At 41.1% G+C, this 26,800-nt stretch overlaps 1 protein-coding gene across 5 annotated transcripts in view; it reads left to right on the top strand.

The window, feature by feature from the left end:
• Positions 1 to 26,800, top strand: part of Dnm3 (dynamin 3) — a 471,739-nt gene that overhangs the window by 441,304 nt on the left and 3,635 nt on the right. For 2 of the 5 annotated variants that reach the window (XM_075988405.1, XM_075988406.1), the window contains 3 exons: positions 1,929 to 2,155; positions 2,984 to 3,220; positions 21,491 to 26,147. In XM_075988405.1, the coding sequence (XP_075844520.1) occupies positions 1,929 to 2,155; positions 2,984 to 3,220; positions 21,491 to 21,560 (534 nt within the window). In that variant the 3' untranslated portion in view covers positions 21,561 to 26,147. Of the gene's footprint in view, positions 1 to 1,928; positions 2,156 to 2,983; positions 3,221 to 7,637; positions 7,933 to 21,490; positions 26,148 to 26,800 lie in introns of those variants that run through there. The other 3 variants (XM_075988407.1, XM_075988410.1, XM_075988409.1) reach the window with 3 other exon arrangements.

Genomic DNA, 26,800 nt, shown 5'->3' with positions numbered 1-26,800 from the left:
GACAGGATTGACCCCACAGAGCTACATGCAACCCCAGCTCTCTGTGATCTTAGTCTTGGACCAGGACTGGAAGTTATATTTACAGTAATTGACTATACTAACATTTAAGGGTTATATACCAGCTAAGCTGGACTGCCCTCCTTCCAATGGTATGAACTACATACCCAACTGCTACACAAAAAAGAACACAGGAAGACGGTCCGTCCTCTTAACCCACATGACCCATTGACTTCAACTGTAGGAGCTAACCTGCCTGCGGCCCTGCGCTTTTGCCCTCTTCCAGTGTTCTCAATTTAAAAAACAATCCATTAAAAAACATGAAACTGCGCTTTAGATTGAATAATAATCTTAACTACAATCCAGGAATCTTAACTGAGCACCTGATAGGTGTCCTGTCATCATTCTGAATTTTAAACAAAAATGTTTTGGCATAAAATCTAGATATAAGTAATCCAGATAAAACGTAGCTTTCTCAAATAACAGAAGAACTGGAAACTTTAAATTGGCTTATTTTTCTTAGTTTAAGTTAATTATCATACTTGCTAGCTGCTCTAAACTATCAACATAAAGCTGGTTGATCAGTGGTGGAGTCTACACTTACACGAAAGGCCCTGGATGACCAGCATGAGAAGAAGATAAAAGAAAGAGCCAGGCAGTGGTGGCACATGCCTTTAATCCCAGCACAGAGGAGGCAGGCAGATCTCTGTGGTTGAGACCAGCGTGGTCCACAGAGCAAATTCCAGGACAGCCAAGGCTACACAGAAAAACACTCTCTTGAAAAACAAAAAACAAATAAACAAAATGAAGACAAAGAGAAGACGAAGGAATATAAATTGTCTTTTCTAAGCATTTAAACTTCATGATATATGTTGTCAGGAATTTGTTTAGAAGATTTTAGGCTGAACTTACAGCTGTATGACCTTGGAAAAGTCACTGAAATATTTCCTGTTTGTTTCTGCACCTGTGAAGTTTTATTAAATCATTACGCAGTGAATTATGTCATATAACCTTTAAAGGAATTTGGAAAATGTATTTCATTGATTTGCACATTCTCTCATATTTAGTATGGACATGCATTTATATTCAATGATATCGGGACATTTTATCATAGGTCAGCTGATATAGCCTCCTTCCTGTCATAGAAAGTGGATGGCTGATGCTTAGATATGATAACACATGGGGACTGGACCTCTTTCCTTCTCTGTTATATACCCTTTCTATTCCCATCCTGCTACAAGTTATTGCTCAACTAAGACTTATGTGCTTGTTTATGTATCTGTTGCATCGATGAAGCCTCATGTCCAGTCCTCTGGACAGTTAACTGACTTTGCTTGTAAACTTCTAGAAAACACAATGTGTCCTTTTTACTTTCCTGAAAATCAGCTTACATTATAAGTATATATACACACGCATATGTGTATTATGTATATATATATATAACTGCATATATGTATATATATGCAACTATAATCAGTATTTAATATCCACTTATATGTACTAATTTTGCTTTTTACCATATCCTGAAAACTTCAATAATGTTTGATTATTTTGGTTAAAAAATAATCTAGCTAAAGGATTAGGGCTGCTAAGGAGTAGAAAACTTGTTGAACTACAAAGCTTACTTTGCGACATCTATTGGAAGTAATGCTGCTCACCTCATGGGACCTTCCTGTTGCATAAGTCTAATGGCTTCTAACAGCCTCACGAGACCTTCCCACAGCTAACGAGCCCTACTCTTGTGGTAGCAAGGTTTGTCCTTTCTCCAGCTCTCATGCCATCATTGTTTTGAAAGTCCAAAGGCAGAGGGGAAACCTCTCTGTGTACCAATGCAAATAAGATAGTTGTATGCCGTTTCCCTTTTCTCCACATTCCTGGGCTATAGCCACAGAGTCTGTGTCTGTTCCTTCTCATTTTAATCTTTCTTACAGGTTAAAGACTTCATCAACTCTGAGCTCCTAGCACAGCTCTATTCTTCTGAGGACCAAAACACTCTGATGGAGGAGTCTGCTGAGCAGGCTCAGCGCCGGGATGAGATGCTCCGAATGTACCAAGCCCTGAAAGAAGCCCTTGTGATTATTGGTGACATCAGTACAGCCACTGTGTCAACCCCAGCCCCACCTCCAGTGGATGACTCCTGGCTCCAGCATTCCCGCAGGTAGGGAGGAAGCTCCATGGCACCTGAGTTCTACTGGCCGTGTCCACTCTGTCTCTAAGGATACAGACCCTAAAGGAAAAGGGAAAAGTTCAGCAGGGGTCAAAGTGTGCCAGCTCCTTTCATGAACAAGTTTAATGAATTCTTACAATGAAACTTGATAGTGTTTTTTTCTTGCTATAAAAAGATACCATGATCATGGCAACTCTTATAAAGGAAACCATTTCACTGAGGTGGCAGCTTACAGTTCAGAGATTCAGTCCGTTACCATCATGGCGGGGAACATGGCAGTATGCAGAAGACGTGGTGCTGGCTGCATCTTGATCATAAGGCAACAGGAAATGGTTGGTCTGCCACACTGAGGGAAGCTCTAGCCAAAGAGACCTCAAAGCCCACCCCCACAGTGACACACTTCCTCCAACAAGGCCACACCTCCTAATAGTGTAGTGTCACTCACTCCCTTTGGCCATTTTCTTTCAACCACCACATGGTTATTAAAAGAGTAAAATAGTGCTGAGTTTCCCCAGATGAGAAGATAAGAGTGTGGATTATGATATATATCATATAGATATATATGAGAAAATATTCACACACCTATATGCTTAAAAGAAACACCAGCAACTGCTATTGATTGTTTCCTGAAAGTGGGGAAGTAAACCAAAATCTCAGCATTTATCCTTTCATGTACATGGTCATCTTATAACATATCAAAGTTATATAGCCAAAAATAAATTAATTTTAAAAGGCAACCAGAAAATTACAAAACTGCTTTTTAAAAGGTTAATTAAAAAAGAAAAACTGCACAATTGAAAACTTTGTCTCTTTTCTCAGGTCACCTCCTCCAAGTCCCACCACGCAGAGGCGACCAACTCTAAGTGCTCCCCTCTCAAGGCCCACATCTGGCCGCGGACCAGCCCCTGCCATTCCCTCTCCAGGTCCCCACTCTGGAGCTCCTCCAGTCCCATTCCGCCCTGGCCCATTACCTCCTTTTCCCAGCAGCAGCGACTCCTTCGGAACCCCTCCTCAAGTTCCATCCAGACCTACGAGGGCGCCCCCCAGCGTTCCGAGGTAAGCAAACTGTGCTGCAGGCGCTCCCCAAGGTCCTCCCTGGTTCTCTTCTCAGTGTAACAGACATATTTATTTGAAAAACAAAACAAAACCAAAAAACTTTGCAAACATCTTACTGTACATATTAGTGATTTTCACACTGGCAGTTGGGGCAGTGAGCACAAGGCAAATTCTGGTGCCTAAGCCTATCGGAAGCCCTGTGTGTGATCAAATTCTGGTGCCTAAGCCTATTGGAAGCCCTGTGTGATCAAATTATGGTGCCTAAGCCTATTGGAAGCCCTGTGTGATCAAATTATGGTGCCTAAGCCTATCGGAAGCCCTGTGTGTGATCATTGGAGCCTCTCATTTACCACCTGGCACAGACTTGAATCTCTCATTTTTGAGACCAAAGCAAATGGGACCTGGTGAATGGTGTTTTACCAGCTGGGTAGTAGAGCCCGACCCAGGGCTTTGAAAGAAACAGCTGTGTGTACGTCATGAGGGGTACATGGACTAAGATCTTGACTTCTCCATTACCCAAAGCAATCTAGAAAAGCATTGACTCGAGGAACTTTATCCGTCTGCTCTTTGCACTATGACCCCAATATCACTAACTTTAATGTAAACTAAGAATAGTCTAGCCAATTGATCTACAGAGATTGTAATGTAGACCTAAGGATTATGTATCAGATAGACGGCTATGTAATTGAATAATTTTGACAACTCTAAGCAGATTTTCTGGTCTAGTTGTCAAACAATATAAACTAATCAGTAATGGAGCCTGAAACGTCCTGAGTTAAAGCTAGATTCTTACCTTCATCCATGCAGTCAACATACAGTCATTTCTGACATTTTCCAAGGATGTAGGTAATATGGAGTTTTACCCCCACAAAATCAGAAAATGTAAAGACAAAAGTGTCCCATGCATGAAGTTAAACATTGTAGTTCAGAGAATTAGAATATTCACATGCCCCATTCAGCAAAACCTGAAGAGAGCTGTAACACACAGCCCTGCCCGCCCACCCACGAAGCATCTTTATCGCTGTGGCGCTTGTGTCTTGATCCTCAAGGCTTTAGTGGTAATGGACAGAGGAAAGAAAACCCCAAACTGCTAGACAAAAGGGTGTGCAAGAATAACTTAGCTTTGAAGCCATAAGATCTGGGTGATGCATTCACCCCCAAGATATAAGTTCCTCATCGAGGAAATAAAGAAAACGGTGGTATTACTGCTCAGATCTCAAGATGAGACAATACTAGTAGACTTCTGATTTGTCTGAAACTGAGCTAAATTTTAAGTAATATCTATTTTGTTCTCAATATAAGTGTTGTCCTAAAAGTTTCCCACATACCTTTGTATCTAAGACTCAAACGTCCAATAAAATAGACTATTATTTATATTTTACACATAGACAATGGGGTGAAACGGCTTGCCCAGTGTCATTCCACCAGGCTTCAATCCCTAGCAGCCTGACTTGAGAGCCCAAGCTCAACCACCACAGTAGAGGCTGGTACCCGGGGCGCTCAGAGCCTGACATTTCTGCTATGGTGGCTCTCCTGTGCATTGGAGGATGATTAACAGCAGCATCCCTGGCCTCCAGTCACTGGCTGTCAGTTGTGACCACTGAAAATACAGACAGGCTGCTGTCCCTCAGGGAAGTAAACCCCTACTCTCCTTGTCAACCACTGCTCTGCAGTGTGCAGAAGAATTTCCTTTCCACATCAAAAACATGCATTTCAACATTGAATGTTGCTACAAGCAAGATCGAGTTTATTGTTTTAGAAAACCTCAAATTGACTGGGAAAGTGTCTGCCATCTGCTGCTGAGCCAGGATGGTATGGAGGCTGTGAGGGAAAGGGGGAGGGGAGGGGAGGGAAGGGGTGTGAGAGTGCGAAGGCAGAGTCCAGAGGGAGCCTTGAACTCTGCTGTTTTGTCTGTTTTGCTGTGAGAAGGAGCCAGAAGGACCTGTGGCGGTGCAGCACTCGGGAATGAGTGTGCATGTCTTTCCTGCTCGCTTGACTGCTTTCCTTCTTGGTTTCCAACAAGCCAGATTGCCAGTGCTCTTCAGAAAAATCAGCTTTCGGATGCTAAACTGTTCTGCTAAGCAGGGTGGAGTTAGCTTTGGTATTTCTGAGCTTGCATGCAGGCAGAAGGGTGGGAGTTAGTAAGTCACGCTGAATTGCCAAGGAGGGGGAGCCACCAGGTTTAAGAAGACCTCACTTGCTCATAGGGGAATTTGTAGGACAACAGTTGAGCTATTCAGAATTTTTAGAATGCTCTCAAGTTAAAGCCAGACTTAACTTGATCTGACTTTGTGTACCGCTCCAAATTTAAAACAGAAACGAAGAGTTTGAATTGAAAGAGGGAATGATGGTTGTTTTGTGCTGAGCCCTCAAGATTGAGGGCCAGCAAAGCAGGCTGGGAGGGATTCCCTGTGGTGGGAGTCACCTGAGCAGAGCTGGAGGCCAGGCAGGGTCCCGACGCCTATTAAAGCCTTGCTTTAGATGGAAGATTCTGAACACACGCCTGTTTTTAATAAAAGCCAGAGCAGGAATCCTACCAAATGCAAGCCAGAAATGAGGTTTAAGATTTCAAAAAACAAAAAAAAAAAAAAAAAAAAAGAAAGAAAAAAGAAAGGGGGGAGGGAGAAAATGAAGAAAGCTCTTATTGAAACTCCTTGCTCTACTGTCTATATATTATTCTCTTCCTTGCATAATTTGCTTCCATTTTCTCTAAAAAAAGAAAAGAAAGAAAGAAAAAAAAGAAAGAAGGAAAGAATGCTCCCTATCCATCATCTCCAGGAAAATAATGTTCAGCTTTTCGAGTAGAAAATCCAATCTTCCCACCCTCCCTACCTACAAAGGTCTTTGCTTTCTTAAGGGACCTTCTTCTTTTTCAACCAGAAACTTACAGCAAGACAACACGGCACAAAAGGTCACCTTCTAGCTTCCTGCGGGCCTTTCCTGTTACAAAGACAATAACTGAATTTTTAGAGGCAAAAGCTCAGCCACCCTACTATGTGCCTGGGCATTTGTCCTTCTGATATTTTGAATGACTTATTTTCACCCTATTTCAAGGTCATCAAAGCCCTTGGCGTGGCTCAGGAACCTTGAATGCATTGTCTTTTTAACCAGAGTCTTTACTGGATATTTCCATTTTGGTACAAAGGGAGAGGCAGGGGCAAGGTGCTGGAGTCATTTTGGCTCCGCTATGCTCAGCTTCTCCAGCAGGCTGTTCTGGCCTCTGTGTTTGGAGCTTTTTGGTGGGAGAGCAGGAAATGCTGCAAACTGCACGCCTGTTTTAATCAGTTCCACCTGAACTGGGGAGCATCCCAGGGAGACTCACTAGCACGCATGCTTCTGTCATTGCTAAGCTGAGTATATGCAAATCCGTGATCTTTGGGACGTTTTTTTCATGGCTTGACTATCTCCATTTAAGTTCTCTGTTTGAAAATACACGCCAGCCAGGGCTCTATTTAGAAGCAAAGAGCACCACCTCTTTGGAGTCCCACTTCCCTTCATTGCAGATCCCAGTCATCATCAGACACCAATGTCAGGGTTAGCATAGCTATTCTCAGTTACCGCTTCTTAAAATTAGTTAATTGGAGCTCACAGCCTTTGACATTAAGAGAACTAATGAGCTGAATCGGAGTGTGTGTTTCCTGGCAACGGCGAACCCTGGCCCGGTTTCCCTTGTCATCTCCCCTTCCCTTGGACCAAGCTACAGACAAAGCTGTTTTGCAGTGGTCAAAAGAGAGAAGGGGAGGGGAGGGGCCTGTAGCCAAGGATGAAGAGACTTCATTTACCTCATCACTTAATCTTCCACTTAAAAAAAAAAAAAGTTGAACTAGAGAAGCCCTTTCTTTGACCCACCCTCATTCACCATCCCTGAAGGCTTCTTTTTCAAAATGGCCCAGCCTGGTTTCTATTTGGTTTTTACTTCAGCTCACCTAGGTGACAGAAATCAAGAAATGGTCCTTTGGGAATTCCCAAAGTAAAGACAAAGTAAAGCCCCCTTAGTGTGTGGGCAGCCCTCAGGGCAGCATCAAGACTTGACCAGAGGTTCTCACTGGTGTCTTCTATGATTTCCTGACTTAAGATAGCACACAGAGAAGCCCCACATCTCAACATCCTCATGACTAAGCCAGCTATGCGGGAAGATGTATAAATCTCTTTCCAAAGACATCACAGATACCCTCATATTGTAGAAGTTAAGGCCAATTGGCTTTCATCATAATTTAGTTTTCAATGTTTGATCTCTGTGGCCCGCCTTGTCTAACCCTAATCCCAACTCTTCCATTCCATTGGCTGTTAGACATTTCAGTTAATACAACATCCCTTTTACTTGGGGGTTTCATTAGCCAGTCCCCTGAACTTCAGGACAAACCACAAACCCGTCGTCATTCTTATATCTTTGCATCCCCCCTCCCCCCACGTCAAGGTTTGGCGCCGTGAAGGAGGAAGCTGCCGAGCCTTGAAGTCATGGGGCTCAGCGTACATGGAGATTAAACAACCCGTGTGACTAGCCTGGGTGTCACTCCCCCCTGGTCACACATGGAAACATCCTGACTTCCCCGCTCTTCGTCTGAATAGCCCTCTAAAACTGATATTTTTAGCAGCCAAGTGTCATTTGGACAAAGGATGAAATCACCTTGTGATTTGTGATGTCAGCTGTGAGCATTTGTTCTCCCCTAGTCTTATTCCTTTAATAAAAAATAAAAATTATAATCAGATTTTATGATTTGTCAGGGAGCTATTTTTTATTTTTAGCAACTGGATCTGAAAGTTTTTAAAAACCCATATTATTCAAAACTATAATTGCTAAGAGCAGAACAACTTTGAGTCATTGTAACAAATCCTTATTTTCCAGGTATTTTGTGAGACAACCATATTATAAGAAAAATCTGGTACTGGAACCTCCAAATGTAATTAATAATTTGCTGAAGGTTCAACATGAGTTGTAATGATGAGCTCATGGTACTTTAATGAAACGAAAATTCCAACCACTGTTCACTAAAGCAAACGTCCACTTTAATTTAAGGGCCTCTGTTATGCACACCGCCAAAAGCCCGTTCTGTTTACGTGATGATTCGTATTCCAGTGTCCTGTTTCAATTCTTATGACAATGTACTGAAATGAAGCAATGGTTAATGTCAAAGGTTTTCACTCTTCAGAGCCTGTTTCTAATACGGCTTAAGGTTAGATTATCTTGGCGGGTCCCTCCTTGGATCTAGCAAAGTAGAATGTATTTTATACAGACGTTTCCATCCTGCCATAGACCAAATGACTGGCAGTCTGTTTAGGTGAGACCCACATACACCACACAAGTGTCCCAAAGGTCAGAATTTGTGAACTTTGTGCAAGTGTCTAGGCAGACATCAGTTTGCCTTTCTGTTTTCATTGTGTCCCTTATCTATTTTACATATCCTATGCTGCAGGAGAGTAAAAACAAAAGTGGAAAATGAGACTTACCTAATGCAAAACACAAATAACATAAATGCAGACAGGAGACACCGCATCCTACCCTAAGCTGCTTGGCCCAGGAGTGGGGCCGGGCATTCAGTTAAGCAAACACAACTGCTTCCATGTCCCACGTCAATAACAAATAACTCTAGGTTGCTAAGTTCGGTCACTGCAATGCAAGCCCTTCTGCATTTTAGGGTGCCCAGTTGTGCCCTGGGCTTCACCCGATTGAAAGAGGAAGACAGCCAAGACAGGAGTCTGGCCAAGAAGGCACTGGGCAGAGAGAGTGCACAGTTGGGATTATTTTTCCTGTGGCTAGTCAGCAGCTGGAATCTGCTGAATGTTCCTATATACAAGTTGATGTCAGCTCAGAGAAAAGGGGAAAAATACCCCACCCAGTGTAAGCAGACACGCCAGACTCATGGACACGCTTAAGCCAGCTAGGACTCGAGTCTCATCACCACGGTCTCTCATTCCCCTCTCTGGAAGAAAAGGATGATTTTCAAGAAACCTCCACACTCAGACACTCCTGCTTAGATATTTTTCAAAGGCTTCAGAGACTCATGATGTATGACTCCGTGGCTCTTTTATGTCTAACTTTCAGCCAGGCAACAAATTATGAGAACAGGCTTTTTTTTTTCCATTCCTCCAACTCAGCAGCTACTATGAGAGATTAAAAGTGAGATTTAGACAAACCTTGCTAGACAGCCAGGAAATTCAAAATAAAACCGTAAATGCAGGATCTTGCTCTACGGATGTGCTCGGGACACCTAACTCCAGCAGTAGAAGAAAGGAGGGGAGGACTTAGCTGCGGGTTGGATGACTTTGCCTGCTTGTCATACTCCTACTTCTGCTTAAACATAGAATTTCCAAAGTGCCTGATATTGAAATTCCTTAGCTTACTCATGCCAACATATTGTAAGCATTGTCAGGGGGACCCTCTGAATCTAAACACATATTTACACCCTTTAGTTGCCAAATGGACTCCATCTGGCTCACTGATGTTGCTGCCAAAGGGGTATTATACTTTTGGTCAGGCTGGAGTTTTCAGTGCCAGAGCGAAGGTTTCTGGGAAGGCTCTGGGTCTGAGAGACAGTACATGTTTGTAGACGCCACATCACTTGAGTATTTGTATGTGTAGATCACATGGCAACTCTAACCCAAAATGGAATTCCAACATAGGATATTGTCGCATGCCACTAGGTTTTCAGGAACCCCCCCTCCATGGCATGGTTCATTCTTCACATCTGGCTGTTCTTCAGGCAGCAGAGCCACATGATAGGCAAAACCACAAATACCAAATGCTCCAATGTCTTATTTTTAACCATTCCCATAAGCATGGAGAAATATCCACTCTTGTTTTTCAGTCAAAATAATCAGTTCACACGAATCATATGAACTCATTCCATCCACAGGCCTGGGGGAAGGGGAATAATGGAAATGGCAATTGGCCAAATTCTCCATGTCTCCGCATCATTGGGGCAGGGCAGAACCCCCTGATTTCAATTACTCAGAGAGAGGAAATTGTTCATAATGGAGATGATCTAAACACCAGAAAACGAGACAAAGTATAGTTACTCTCCTCCCTGCTCGTGTGGGAACCCCATGAATGTACAGGTAAAAATGAGATTAAGCACCAATCAGCACCCTCCTTTTTCTGTTTCCTTGATGGGAAAGCTGGTAGAAAAAACAGAAAAGAAAATAAAGACTAAATCATCATAGAGACTCTACCACAAACATATTCAAGGCTTTAATGGAAAATTTGAAAACAAAAAGAAGTTAAAATAAAGGTGGACATGACCGCATATACCTATAGTAGCCCCATAACTTAGGAGGCTGAGGCAGAAGGATCATGAGTTTGAAGCAAACATGGGCTCCATAGTGAGTTCAGGTCATCAAGATCTATAGAGTAAGATCCTCTCTCATCTCCATCACACTCCTTCCATCCAACAAAGGAGGTGGACAGTATGAGGAGACCCCAGGAGGCTTTCAGTATAATCTGGGAAGTGGTCTTATTCTACAACCAAATATACCATTTGCTTCCACCACGTAAACACTCACATTTGGTTTTAGATATTTAGAAGCAACACTGTTTGGATGTATCCTTCATCTGCATACTAATTCTAGCATTCATTTGCAAGTACTTATGATTATTGTATATTACATCTAGCATGAGACCTCCTATGATGGAGAAGAGAAAGCCTTTTTTTTATTGGCTACTTTGTTTTGTAATGTTTTCCATGCTTTCCTTGAAATTACTATGTAGCCAGCCCCCTCCAGCCTTGAATTCCTAATCTTGCCTCCGTCTCCATCTTCAGGCATCAGAACCACATGATTATAGCAATGTACCATACAGTTCTCAGGGACAAAGACATTTGGGGCATTTTGTAATCTTTTGGGTTGTTTGCTTGACAATGGATACTTATATAAGATGCATTCTGAACCATTTATATTTTTTTAACTTCATAGTGTGATTATTCTCAGAGCTAATTTTAAGACTGAATGAAATTTTTCCTTCCAGTAAACCTTCCTTTAAGTACCATGCCCCAGGGCCTGCATAAGACATTCCCACTCTCTCCTGCTATGGTTGCATTCACGAGGAAAATCTGTAGAAATTGAGCCAAATAGCCACTGGTTTTTTTTTTTCTAAAAAAAAAACCAAAACACTCCCTATAGTGCCAAATTATTTTCATAACTAAAATAATAAAGCTTCATGTGAAGCAAGTTTTACAGTATCTTAATTATTGGCTTCTGGGGTAAAGAATTAAGGAAACATTAGTGAATGTGTTAACTAGACAAAGCATGGGAAGAATTTCCCTTTACTTACCTAGGACTGAAAGCAAAATAAAATCCATATTCTGAATCCATATTCTGTATGTAAACCACTGGCATGAGAGCCAACTTCAAGTTTTAGAACTACCAATAAATAGCAGCACTCAGAAAAATCCCTGAAACTCATCAGGAGACTTCAGTCAACCTAGTGAGATGCTCTATGGTTCAGTTCAGGAATCCGTAATGAGTAGATGTTGATATAATTGTTTGTCTATAATGTGCAATGGTTAGTGTTCTGCCCCCCAATGTAATTGTTTACATTGCCTTAATACTTTCAGTACGCTAAATGACTCTATCAACCTCTTAATATTTAATACTTGAAAGAGAGTCAGAATCTTTCGCTTTTAAAAACATGGTTTTCTGTGAACTCGCACATTGAGCTGATGCTGCTTTTTGACTTTCTTCCAATCATGGTCTCACAGCTTTTGCTCTGTTTTTACTCAAGGCCTTTCCTCCGTGAGTCTATTTGGTACATACTGATAATTCATAGTCTTCTGGATGAGGGGACATTACATGGGGACACTCATGTCAGTACCACTTACCAATCCTACTAGATTGTTCCCCAGCGCCCTTCCCTGCAGAATGGGGAATTTCAGTGAACCTTTGCAATTTACAAGTGCTTCGTGGTCTCCGTAGTGTTTGCAGTTCTCGTTTGAAATGCTATTTTTGTCATAGGAATTTGCATATTTTACTTTTCCCCCTGCAGAATCTCTACCTTTGGTTAAAATGAAAGCACATCTTCCAGTGTAATCAATCCTGTGAGAGTAGGGAAGGTCACACTGTTGTCTCTCATCCAGAGGGCAATGTTGAATTGGAAAAACAAGGTTTAGGAACATCCCTTCTTACTGCAAATCCCTTGCAGCCCCCCCCTCCTTTATTTATCCCTGATCTGATTTCCTTTGTCACTCTGGCCCCACACACCATTATGTAGAGCAGTCTTCTGCTAGTTACTTATGGTGGACACCTGCCTTCTAGCTGGGCTTGGCAGGCCAGCAGGATGAGGTAATAATCAGAAGAGAATGTTCTGGTTCTTTAGCCGCATCCACGTACAGTTTTACTCAAAACAGCTCTCTGTGGGTGAGAACAGAGCGGCTTTGAGATCCCTCTGTCTAACATTCTGTGGGAGCCTGGAAGAAGAAAACTGTAAACGTTTTTGATCCTTCTAGAATAATGGAAATATAAATGATATCTACCTTGGCCCATCCTCTCAAACTGTTTACACACAGATGTGCACGGAAACAAGACCTTCACATTTATAAACATTTTGGCTCTATTTTCGCTAAGTCCAGCCGACATCTTAAGCTCTTCTCCATGTGGCTGTACAGCTCTGGTTTCCTAAGAGCATATTTTGTGAAGGATTTATCCAGGGCAATGGCTGTCTCTGTAAGACAGACGCCTGAAGGACATATGGTTTCCATAGATTTTCTGTCTAGACTGGCTTTATTTAGTGACTCTTGGTCTGAATTGGTCTAGTTAAAGTTTCTGCAGGAGCTTGTATAAAAATTTTAGGTGTGGGCATACCATCAAGGCGTAAGACAAAAGCTTTGACTTCGTATTGGCAAGAAAGTAGAAGGGATCACTGAACATTTTCCTTTAGGTTAAGTCATTCCGATCATGTTGAATGGCCGCTCACCCATTCCACCCCCAACCATCCAGAATGGAGGTAACTATTAGTCTGACTACAGCTAAGTCCATACACCCCTCAATGTTTTCCTGAGAAAATTCTTTGTGCTGCCAGTAGGGTGTGTGTGTGTGTGTGTGTGTGTGTGTGTGTGTGTGTGTGTGTGTGAAAGCTCTAATTTACATGGCCCAGGGGACCTATGATTTCTTGCCCTTTTAGCACCAATTTTTACAAACACAGCATTTTTCTGACTTGAAGGAAAAAAAACTAACAAGCCACTGAGCAAGGGACTCGACCATTTAGTATTTCAGTAGCTCCTTCAACCAACAATGAAAATTCTGTTTTCAAATGTGGTTTCTGAGCCAGTGTTCAAGGCTGCTCTAGAAACAATAAGATCCTTTCAGAAGGAAAGAATAACTTCTCGGCTTTCCCAGAAGTCAGCTTCGCTCCCTCTTTTGTGAGAACCCTGTTTAACTGCTTCACAGAGATAGGCTTGTGGAAAGAGAAAAGACTGTGGGACACTCTGCACACACACACACACAGACACACACACACACACACACCCCAAGTGCTGTCACTTGGCCTCTCAATGAGCATTTAATCTCTCTTCCTCACATACTTGTTAACTGACATGGCAGCTCACAAGGCACAATGACTCTCTGTTTTTCTGTTTGCTTTAATTTTTTTCTTTTGTTTTTAAATTTTGAGCTCTAAGGCATATTAGAGCTCCCCCTGCTGGATTTTTTAAGAACACTGTTGAGTAGGCCATGAGTGCATGGCAATTCTTTGTCTCCATTTTTGCCAGTCAAAGGGCAAGAAAAGTATCATGTGGTGCATTTAAAACTGACCTCTTGACTCACCAGGTGTCACCAGGCAGGAGTAAAATGTTGCTGCAGCCTGGACTTTTCTAAATCTTTTGATTCAGATTGATTTTTGTTCCAGTAAAACAATTTTTCAAGAAAAAAATTGGCCTGCTCACCTTTCCAGTTACAGTTACCTTCTCTGAACAACGGCCCCAAGCCCTACCCCTCTGCCTGGAAGACACTTAAGGTCTTTTGCACCTTTCTAAAGCAGATGTGAGTTTTACTGCTTCAACCAGAGGAGCAGATTTCTGTCTTTTCCCTCCCTGCTCCTGCTTTTCTCTTTTCCATGACTTCAAATGCCAGGGGACGGCATATCCCAAAAGTGGAAGCTTCTGCTACCCTTAGCCGCTTCCGGGTTACCTACTTCTGAGCCTCACTTCCTTCCTCCAGATTACAAAAGCAGATTCTCCCTCTCCTGGAGCCCGAGGTGAGAGGGAGGTGAGGACCAGGGAAGGTTAGGGCAGAGAAGAAAGAGAGACAGGAAAGGGTCTACTACTCTACCATTGATGGAAATGGGGTCTATGGAACAGAGTCGCAGGAGACCTCTTTCCAGGGAAGAGGGGGAGGGAGAGAGAAAAGAGGAACTGTAAGGAAGAAGGAGACAGGATAGGAAAGGAGGGGGAGATTCACTGGAAGGAATGTGATTTGACTTAACTCAATAGCCCTATGCTGTAAATCTCTGGAAAACCAGGTCCTACCTCTGTTTTCTCAGTGTCTGTTCTTGTATTTACTTCTCTCCATCTTCTTTAGCCCCTTCCTCTCCTCAGCTTACCTGTTGGTAATGATACAGGACAGAGGCCAACATAGAAAAAAACAATATCACAACTAGTCCTTTAAACATAGTTTCATACACTGAAACACCCTCTAAGCTCTCCAAGTTGTTTCATCACTTTGTTGGGATGTGAGGTAAACACAAGTCACGTGATGCTTGTAATAAAGGGTGGGAGATGCTTGCTTTTCTAAACAGTAGCACTCTTCCAGACCTTTCCTTTACAGACGCCTATTCCCATTCCTGGAACACCAGACCCTCAGACCCTCAACTTTTCCTATGCTCTAGAAGTCTCTCTCTCTCTCTCTCTCTCTCTCTCTCTCTCTCTCTCTCTCTCTCTCTCTCTCTCTCTCTCTCTCTCTCTCTCTCAGCCAGAACTCCAAGTGCCCCTTCCACTCTGCTAGCACTTACCTGCTGTTGTCACCACTAATCTGTCTCAGTCCTAACAAAAAAGCCTTCCAAACAGTGATGATATTTCTTTGCATATCTGTCAACATAGCGCCTTGTATATACACGGGGAAAGAAAGAATGCAAAATGAGTTGACCTGCAATGCTTACTCAAAATTTACCTTGGAGGATGGCCCCCATGCAGTGTACTTTTAAAATATATATATATATATATTTATTTGTTTGTTTTACATCCCAACCAGTTTGCCTACCACCCAGTCCACTCCTCCTCTGTTTCTGTTTAGGAAAGGGCAGGTCTTCCATGAGCAACAACAAAACATGGCATATTAAGTTGTGCTAAGACTAAGCACCTCCCTTTGTGTTAAGGTTGGGCAAGGCAACCCAGTGCAAGTAGGACCAGGCAGTATATTTTATAAACCGATAAAAATACACTTTCTTTCAGTAAATCTCCTGAAATAATCTGAGTCAATGTTGTTGTAAAATCCTTTTTCTCATCTTCAACTGAGACAGACTTAATGGGAATGAGTCATCATTGAAAAGCTGGGTTGCTTTTTGTTGTTGTAGGCATATTACATCAGACCTGCTAGGGAAACATAAATCAGATCTATAGAGCAGTCTAAATAAACTTTAACAAAGCACATTTTATTTCTATTTGCCTCAGAGACTAACTTATTGTCACCAAATATTGTATCCAATTTTCTCCTTATGCTCTCATTTCAAGTACCATAAATTGATTCTTACTTTCCTAGTGATAAATTTGTATACATATAAAATCAAGAGTTTATTCTGTTATTCTTTTTCTTTTCTTTTTTGGGGGTTTTTTGGTTTGTTTTATTTTGCTTTCCAAGACAGGGTTTCCCTGTGTAACAGTACTAACTGTCCTGAAACTAGTTCTTGTAGAGCAGGCAGGCCTCGAACTCACAGTGATCTGCCTGCCTCTGCCTCCTGAGTAATAGGATATTCTGTCATTCTGACAGTAGACTATATGTCATCTCTTAGATGTAGTGAGTCATATTATCTTTAGACCCTTCAAATAGACAGCAGGCTTTCTAGACTTTTCTCTACTTTCATCCATTACTACAAACTATTCTCGGACAACAATGAGCTTGGTGACATTCCTTAGGCCACAAAAGGCAACAAACCTGCTTTTGGATACCCAGCACCCACACTTAAGGGGAAAAAATTTTGAAAATGGTATGTGTTTTGGAAATATGATTCCAGTGTTGGGAAAGAGGAGACAGGAAGGATCCCTGGTGCTTACTGGCCAGCCCTTCTAGCTAAAAATTTAAGGTAAAAAGTGATTGAGGAAGACTCCAACATCAACCTCTGGCCTGCCTAAACACACACACACACACTTGCACGCACACACACACACCACCCCAAAGCTGGTGAACAATGTAGTCTATCCTGGTGGAGTCTCCTTGAACCCATTAAGATTGGCCTCACATCATGAACACTCAAGGCCAGATAAGAGAAAGAAAGCCAGCTGGAATTAGACTTCTATTCTTAAAAGACAATAAAGTAAGAGAAGGAAACAAATGGTGGCTTCTCAACCTTATCAGTGAAGGCTTCTGCCCAAAATGCCACCCACCCTGCATGAGCATCGGACTTTCTTACAAAAACTGTCATTGTCCAAAATCCTGTAAATGGGCCATCCCTGCAGCCACAGCTTCAAGTCTTACATCTTTCCCTTTGATTTGAAAGCAGAAACATGGCTCTTCTATCATAACCATAAACCGCCCACACACAACACAGTGTTTCAATAAGTGTTAAATGATACAAGATGCTCCATTTCAATGTAATGGATTACTTAATGAAGCCCATCGCTTAACAAAGCAACTGAGGAATATTTGGTACAAAACAAATAAGTTTGCCCCAAACAAACTGTCTTGTGAGGTAAACGACTTCGGAAATGGGAATGGTTGGGAATCAGACCAGTGAAACAGATTTAAACAGTAAACCTTATATACCTTCTTGGTGCTGAAGTTGGCACACATCTTAGAATTTGTCTGAAGTTTTTTCATAGCAGTGTTTTACAATACAGTCTGCTTTTCTTATTGTTTTAGAAATAGAATAATATTCATTTCTTTCAAAAGAGTAAGTGGGTCAAGGCTCTTCAGGATTTTTAATTGCACATATTGCACATATATGGATTTCTTTCATATGAAACTAGGTATATTCCAAAGATGTCTAAATCATTCGGAAGGCCTGTAGTGGTATCTTATCCTTCCATTTTTTTCTTCTGTCGTTAATTCACCATACTACTATGCCTTTTTTTTTTTCAGTTACTGGCCCCAGGGACATCCTTAATGAGCTCACAAGTAAACAGGTTTTCCTAATTTATTCATTTGGGGGGAAAAAAGCAAACTTACTATGAACCAAGCCAAAGATCATGCTAAATTCTGGTGTATGGTAGACAAAATGAATAGCAGACCTGACAGCTAGCAAAAAGTTGTATCTTCCTAGTCTTCTCTCTGCCACTGCCCACCACTGTTCACGGCTACCCTCACCCCAAGCCCAGTGCAAGGCTGACGAGATTAATGAGAATCTGCTCTGCCATCAAAATCCTCAGTTTTCTTTCTACTTTCCATTCCCTCCATCAAACTCTTCCCTCTGACGCGCATAATTTGAGTCCCCTTTGGTCGTCATAGGTTTACAATCCTTTACCACTGGCAAACTCTCTGTGTGGTCTTCCAGATCACCGTTGCCCTTGCTGTAACCACATCGTCACAGTTTCAAGCCTATCAGAGTGTACACTCGGGTGCCTAGCTCCAGAATCCCAACCTCGCTGTTCCATATTTAAAATGCAGTGCTACCGTGAAGACCTCACGCACGTTTGTCTCAGTTCACTTGCCCTGCCTCTCAAGAGTAGATTCCAAGCCTCTGAATGGCAGTCTGCTCCAGAGAGTAACTGATGAACGATGCACAAATGTATGAATAAACTTTGCTATATTCTCTGACTGAGTTACAAACGGAAAAAAAACAAAGCCTACAGACAGTCCATAAGAAATAAAACCCACATAATTGAGCAATTATAGCTATACTTGATGTATTTTTTAACTTCTGCTCTAGGATTTTTTCTATCTGAACATATTGTCTCAAATACAAGCCTCTAACACCAACGTGTTATACACATGGCCTCATGGGACCTGCTCACCTTGACCTAGCTTGGACTCCAACCTCAATGGCTATCTTGTTTAGGGCACTTTTCAGTTACTCACGAATCTGTCTATAGTTCAGCAAATATGTATTCATTGCTCCTGAATCTCAGTGTACTCAATGCTTAATATACACAGTGAAACAGCATGTGCAATCTCTATTCTCCAGGAACTTTAAATGCATTGAGAGTTCAGGCAGTAAAGTGCTGGCAAGTGACATATAAGACAAGAACAAAAGGATCAGGAAATCTGCTGCATTCCTTTCTCTCTGGGTTACAAGCCTTTATCTAACCTATCATGTTTGCATACAACAATCCAATCTGCTCTTCTGTATTCTGAGTCTCACTGAATTCATAGCCTGACATCTCCTAAACCAGCGTATTATTACACCCCAGCAGGGTCTTCATCCTTCAAGTCTCAATTCTGGCTCTCAGCTCCCATATTTCATAACTATTTAGTTACTAAAAATACATCTCCATTGGTTGTTATTTGTCAAACTCCTTAGAGAAAGGATGCCATTGTTTTGGGCTTTTGTTTGTTTGTTTTCTGTTTATACTTTTTTGTTTGTTTTGTTTTCCAAGACAGGGTTTCTCTGTGTAGCTTTGGAGCCTGTCTTGGAACTTGCTCTGTAGACCAGGCTGGCCTCGAACTCACAGAGATCGGCCACCGTCTGCCTCCCGAATGCTGGGATTAAAGCCGTGCACCACCACTGCCTGGCCAATGCTACTGTTTAGTACTATTCCAAACACTAAATTACTGAATAATAAAATAGCTCATAGGAAGAATCTCCAATTTTCAATCCTACACACACACACACAATATGGGAGGGGGAGATAGCACAGTGGTTGAGAACACATACCGCTCTTCCACAGGACCCAAGTTTTGTTCCTAATGTAACTCACAACTGATGAAACTTTAGCTCTGAGAAATTCAACACCTTCTTCTGGCCTCTGCAGGTACCTACGTTCATAAGTGTACACACACACACACACAATTTAAAACCATACAACCTAAAAAACAAATTGGAAAATATGTAGGCTACTGCCACTATTAATAAACACTGTTTCTATGTGATGAGACCAATGGATGATATAACATCAGGTGTTATTAACTTCCAGGGTAATTTTTCTATTTATCCAGCTCTTCAATACTCACTAAGTGGATGGTAAGCTGTGGGCCAGGCACTTCGGGTATACTGAGGTGAATAACCAGTAAAGATGGAAATGTGACTCTAGTCAGAATCTACTGTGATGACTCACCACACTGTCACTGGAGCAAGTGGAAGGGGAAAGTAGGTCAGAGAGGGCCTCCTTCCCTGAGAAGAATCTAGAAGGATGAACAAACAGTCAGTGTGAACAAAAGTACATATAACACCACATTAAACACGGCATGATACTCATAGGGCCTGTGACCTCTCCATCAAAAGAGAAACTGGTACAGGTTCAAGACTTGGGATATAAGCTCAAAGAATACGGATGATGGCCATCTCAAACATGGGAGAATATACTAACAAAAGGAAAATTGTTTTTGCATAATCGTATGAAGAAAATTGCTTTTTCCCAATGGAGAATTGCCAAACAGTTCCGGTGGTCATAGAAGCCTTTCTGCAAAAGGTCTTGTTCACTGCACAGCTACCATCAGTTATGCTTGTTCCTCTGCCAATGGGTATCTCTATGCATCCTTTAAAATCTAGTTACTGCTGAAGAGTAAAACTAGCACAGGACATTAAATTAGAATGTGCTGGTGTTTCCGAGCCAATGTTTAGGTATAGGAGGAAAAGGGGACTGTCCATGACTTCATGCTAAGTGGTCAATAGTCTCACTATTAAATCAACAATATCCCTTCTGCTCTGATTTCCCCTGGGCTTTGACTTTTATCTTATAGCTTGTGATGTGTGGTGTGTGTGTGTGTGTGTGTGTATGTGTGTGTGTGTGTGTGTGTGTGTTACTCAACTGAGAGATGACAGTTTTCAAGGTCAGGACCTTCACAAATGTCTAACCACCAGGAAACAGGGTGTGGTTTTGAGCACCCCATCATTTTTTTCAACTTTTCCAACTGTGGGGTTTCACCCCAGAAAACAGGTATCCAATCAATCAATTGAGTGCTTCCAGTTCAGAAACATGACTGCAATTCTAAAAATAGTCTTTTGAAAAGAAAAATCTCAGCTGGGAAGATTAGTCAAAAAAAATTCCACTTAGGTCATGTGTTGAATTAGAGAAATATAAAACACTATTCCAAAGTATATAGTATATAGTATTATATAAGTATATAGTACACACAGAGAAAGCTCATTAGCACACTTGCAACATAAATGTGTTCAAAGAATAAATAATATGACTTGATAGTTGAACTTCTGAAGTGCAATAACATTTAATCACGTGGATGGCTTTCAGAAACGCCATGGCCAACCAGATATTGGCTAATACCACCACAAATCTTGATGAGCCCTGGAAGACTCCAAATAGAACTGTCACTCATACAGCTTACATGGGTGCTCACACCTAGCCTGTTCATAACCACTGCAGAAAAGAAAAAAAAAAGCCTTGATTTCCGATTTTCTATGGTCCACAATTAGATGCAAAATAGAGAAAAATTAGGGAAAGCCACTGCTAAGAGCAGTGAGAAGTGGTAACTAACTTCCTGGCAGAGACCAAGACTCAAAACCATTGTTGACACTTAGCACGCCTCATTAGTTCCTGGAGCGGGCACACCTCAGCACAGGTCACCCTCTGGAACAGTGGTTCTTAGCCTTCAATACCAGAACTGTAATTTTGCTACTGTTATAAATCATGATATAAATATTTTTGGAGACAGAGATTTGCCAAAGGGGTTGTGACCCAGTTTGAGAACCACTGCTCTGTAACTATTGTTCTCAACTGTCTGAGATCTGTGCAGTATGTTCCACGGTGGCTTTCAAATTATTCCATATTTGTATTAGTATTGGGAGAAATCTCTTTGGTTTTGATAAATATTTGCATAATGAAAAATAAAGAATATCCATTGAAAGTTAGGATAGCTGGAGGACTCAAAGGTGACAATCTTAGGATCGCTGCAGAGGGGGACTAACTCCTCTTGACCTGAATTGCATGCGCATGCACACGATGGCTCTTTGTCAGTGTCCTGAAAGAACGGTTCTGCTATTATACCTGTTTCTTTACCTGTCTCTTTCTCTTTTTCTAGCCGGAGGCCACCCCCATCGCCAACTCGCCCCACTATAATCCGTCCACTAGAATCCTCACTGTTAGACTAAATGGAGTGTCTGGCATGGCAATTAATCACTAACGATTTCTGCAAAAGCAACATATTCTGTAAGCTTTGCGGTCAACCATGAGTACGCGCATGTGTGGACATCCATAGGCAAGTAGCCAGTTTTACTAATGTATCCATCACCCATCTTCATTGCTCATGGGATGCCAGACCTTTGGGGTTTGACATGAAGAACTGCTAACCTGTAGAAAGACTTAACATGTTAACTGTTAATCTTAACTGACCAAGGTAGTTTTGTATAGCAGCCCTATACTTTGGTACCATTTGTCTACTCAACATATGTCTGAAGAGTTTTCTCAGATGTCTACAGAGCAGTTATAACAATTCTTAACAAATATAAGAATGAGCTTTGAGCCGCACAAGTTTCTCCCCACATTCTGTTTAGGATGGCAGAGACTCTATTGTCTGATATTAATGCCACTACCTACTCCACAATCACCTATTTAGAATTCTTCTCCTTATTTCATAAGACTGCTAGGAGGCGAGGTTTTAAAATTAGGGCTACTGAAGGTGGAAGCTTTTCAGGAGCTTGAGGCAGTCAGCAGAGGGAATGCCTGCAGGGTTTGCTCTAGGGAGCTCCTCCCAGAACCAGTGGACTGTGCTTCGTGCTAGAAGCTCAAGCAGCAGAGAAGCAATGCCTGGGTTTTTTGGTAAGAACCAAAAATAAGTCAATCTATTTGGCTACTTTCAGAGTTCAAGGAAGAAGCAAAAATATCATCTTTCTAAAAGTGTCTGGGGAAACATAATTTATTATCTTATGTATTTACTTCTTAATAGACTCTAATGAAGGAAGGCTGACATTAAAAATATTTAATTTTACAGTTGATTTTTTTGACATGGGTAACTAACTCCATTTAGTTTCTATGATTATTGTTTTGACTGGAGCAAAGTTAAATGTAAGTTAATACATGATTCCTATGGTTTACATATAAATGAGTATGCAAGGATCCCTTTAAAACAACTTTAATGTCTCTCCCCATTCCAGCCTCTCCTAACTCCTGCAGCGTAATGACACAGTTGCATGAAAGTATCGTCCCTGGTATGGAAACTCAGGGATACCATGGTTTAAGAGCACAGCTCACATGTTTACAGATGCCTGCTCCAACTTGCTCCCCAAAATGCCTTTGCAATATTGATCTGCAGAACAAATTTTAAATGGGCAGGATTTCTAAAACTTACAAGAGCAGTCTAGCCCAGAGGCTAATAGTTTAGCCTTGAGGCTAAGTTTTGAACTACTTACATATGGCCAGATGATTCACATGTAGGAAACAGCTAGAAGCCAACTGGGATGCTGCCAACTAACTGCTCCCAGACAGCCGAATGAGCATCCACTGAATTGTGCGTCCCATGACATTATTCCATAGTCACAGAAGTAAATCAGGTTTTACTAACTGTGGTGTCTCCCTTTGAAAGCAGCAAACATGATTTGTATGTGAACTTCATTTTAATTTCCTGTGTAGTTTCTAGCCAAAGCAGGTAGCTCTAAAGTAGGACATAAAAACTTTTAACCATTATTTTAAAAAGAAAATAATTCCAAGTTAAATGGCACTGCGTTGAACTTATTCTAATGGGCTATATTCCACTTATATTTGGCATACAAAAGGGACATAATATCATCACTCCTCACTTCTCTCATTTTTGCCATTGGAAAATAAATCTCCGTGAATGGAACTCATATACAAGATGCATATTGTCTTTGAAAAAGGTGACCCAGCTAAATGGAAAAACATTAAGCAAACCTTCATAATCAGACAAAGCTCCCTCCTCTTAGGATTTGCTCTGCTTCTTCCTTTGAGTTCTCTAAAATAAGCAACTAACAAATCACATGCTTCAGGGTTTGGCTGTGTACTTACTGTGGTTTTGCATCTTGCTGTCTTTCAAAATTTTCCTTCTGTCAGAGGAAAGTATTGCAGAAAACCACTGGTGTAGTCTCAGATCAGCACAAACCGATGGCAAGGCAAACTGGGGATTTGTCCCTCCAAGTTTCTTCCCACTGATCTTAGACGGTCATAACAATGGCATTTGTCAACTTTGGCTTTTGCTTCTTGATCCACAGATGCCCTGTCCCAAATGTCTTTATTTGTCTGGACAGTTTTGGTCTCTTTGCTACTGTGTTATATCTGGTGGCACCCAGCACTCCCCAGTCCACCCCACCCCCAGAATTTCAGCAATGCATTCCAGAATCTTTTCTGTTTGGAGGGTTTTCATCCTGCTAAGAGGAGACAGCAGCGTGAGTGGAGCCTGACGTTCTAGTGTGTGCAGAGTTTGCGGAGTGGCGGTGCGCATCAGGCCTTAAGATGGGAATGTAAGACTGAAGGGCCTTCCAGTTCCCATCCCATTTCTCATCTCCTGACTGATGCTTCTGATGTCAGCACAATAGATGTTGCTCTATCTTGTCTAGCATCATCATCGTAATAAGCCCAGTGTTTTTAGGATTTGAAAAAAATTAACTGTACTCGTTTGATAAGTAAATGCAGTTTTACTGTCACATGCTAAATTCTGCATGCATGTTGGCTAACTGGAATAGCCATTTACTCAATTGTGGATGGACTATGAAATAGTATTGATTTAGAACAGATACATTCTCAAAAAATCATCTAACAAATTGCTTTTAGATGTGTTTATAGCATATAGAAGAGCAGTAGGGTCTATTCATCCGCAATTCCGCTGTTCATGCAGATACATACTCATTCTATCCAAAAGCATAATAAACAATTCATGTGATATAAGCACTCTGAATTTAGAATTAAGTAGCTACATAGATTAATCTGTGATTTCTAGACTGTAGTCATAACTCTAAAATACAAAATGGGACCTGATACCAGTATATGATGAGTGTCGATGTTTTCTCTGTACTCATTTTCTCTGCATGTCTCCAGCAATCCACTACATACATAGGAAACATGTATCTGTGTCCTTTTTGAGTAAGTAGGTTCAAAAGCACTTGCAGAAGTGCCATTAAGCATGAATGTCATAACATGTGCATTATATATATGTATATGTATGAGCATAAATATCAGTATAAATCTGTGCTCAGTATGTAAGAATATGAATATATTTTTTAACTGTGCTAATGTATGATCTATGTTGGGAAGATCTGCCATAACTTGTGATTACAGTAGTTCATTTCTCATAACATATATGAGATACACAAGATTTTATAACTCATACTGTATATATCCTGAGGGACACAAAGCTTATGATAACCATGATAAGGTAGAGTAATGTCTATAGTCATTAGTATTGAAACCCACAGCACTGCTGCCTAAAGGAATTACCCTTTAGCGATACTCTGCTAAAAAGGATGAGGTTTGGAAGCTTTTCTCTAAACTCCGATATTTGAGGATTGTTGAGCTGACTCTTAAGAAGCTAAGTTGATCTGTATGCTCATTTGTTCTCTGCAGTAAAAGTAAAATGAAAGGAATGTATCTTTCCGAGCAAAACTGTCACACATGCAGGGAACAGGTTGCTTAATTCCTTGGAGGCATGCTAGCTACTCTTTCAGGTGAACCTTTTGCATTTGGAAAACTGTAGAATAACTTTAAATCAATGGGGATCCCCGTAAGATGGAGAATAAAGCTTAAACAGATCTCCAAACTATCATAGTTCAGTGAGAGATGATTGTGTATAAGACTCAAGTCATGAGTTTTATGTCATTTTATCTAGGACTACTAGCTGTGAACTCAGAGTTCCTGTGAATGAAGCCAATTTTAGAGAAACAATGGATAATTCATCAGATCATTTAGGCTTTCCTAAAGAACTCAATTTGTCTTTCAAAAAATAGGCTGTCTGTCTAGCAGATACGTTTAAATTTGTGGTGCTCTGTATGTGAAACTTTAACGATGTTTTTGAAGTATATATAGTGTATGCATTGTTAGTTGTGTATATATAAATACATGTAAAAATATTTGTGTGTGAGAGAGCAAGAGACGGGAACCTCAGAGAATCTCCTGTTTAAGGTCTGTTCGTGCTGGTGTCCTGGAGTGACTTCGCATTCCTCTGGTCAAGGGCTTCACATGTGACTCCGCTCAAGGCATGACTTCTTGTTGCCTTTACCTTTAAATTCCCCAAACTTTACTTATGATATTTTCAAATTATACAAAAATTACCCCACTGTCTTTTATTGACTGCTGCCAATCTGTGGAAATCATTTCTCAGAAACCCTAGCACTCTGACCTTGGGTGTTTGAGTCCATATACACTGCTTTTGTTTCATAGACTTGTATGTATTCCTCTTCTCTCCCTGTTCTGAGTCAAATTTCTTTTTTGCTTTTTTAGGAATCATGAGTATGTAGTAGTCAAATATTGTCTTCTCTGTCTATTCTTTAATTAACATGAGCCAAAATACTTTTCACTGTTTCTCTCTCTCTCTCTCTCTCTCTCTCTCTCTCTCTCTCTCTCTCTTTTTTTGGCACTTTTGGAATTTCTTAATGCTGGATTAATATGGATTCTGTGAATGGGATTTTTGAAGCAAATTCCTAAAGCCTGTATCATCCTTGAAGGTCATGTACCTATTGTGAAAATGTGAAACTGTATTTCAAACCTGAAATAAATTATTACCTTTGAAGGAATCCCCAATTCCTCATTCTTGTATACATTTGAGCCTATGCATTTCAGAAACACCTGCAAGTAAATTCCTATTGCCCCTTTGCTCAGATTCGTCCAACATTACTAAAGTGGAAAGTGATAGGGTTTTGCATTCCTGTTCTTAAGAGAAGGAGATTTCTAGAGCAGATCAGGTAAATCAAAGGAGGGGAGGGGAAACTTCCTACTGATTTGAAATAATAGGTTGTAGGATTCTAGCCTCAGACAGCACCCCAGTATAACCTTTGCCAAGAAGCCATGTGACCGTTTGCTGCTGGAAAAGAAGTCTTTGTGGGAAAAACCAGGAAGTAGGAGGAAGGATAGCTTATTTTCATGTTAGGTCAACAGAAGACAAATACTGAGAACCTGGCTAGTGTGTGTTACCTGCTCACGGAGCAGTGAACCTGCAATGTGTCCAGTAAGAAGAAAAGATAAGTGCTCAGTAGGTACAGACAATCCTTTTCCTAGTTGTGTTTCCAGATAATAAACACTCTTGGTTACTAGCTCTGATCGTAGCTCCCTAACCATGTATGGTTCTAGGCTGTGCCACCAAAGTGAAGACAATAAGGGGTTAAGAAGGAGAAATATTGGTTTAATTTGCCAGGCACGAGCAGGATTATGTAATCATAGGAAAGAGAGC

This window comes from Microtus pennsylvanicus, chromosome 10 (genome assembly GCF_037038515.1).
Source record: "Microtus pennsylvanicus isolate mMicPen1 chromosome 10, mMicPen1.hap1, whole genome shotgun sequence".
NCBI classification, from domain to species: Eukaryota; Metazoa; Chordata; class Mammalia; order Rodentia; family Cricetidae; genus Microtus; species Microtus pennsylvanicus.
Note: the sequence above shows the minus strand (reverse complement) of the source record. Positions and strands in the feature narration are given on the sequence as shown.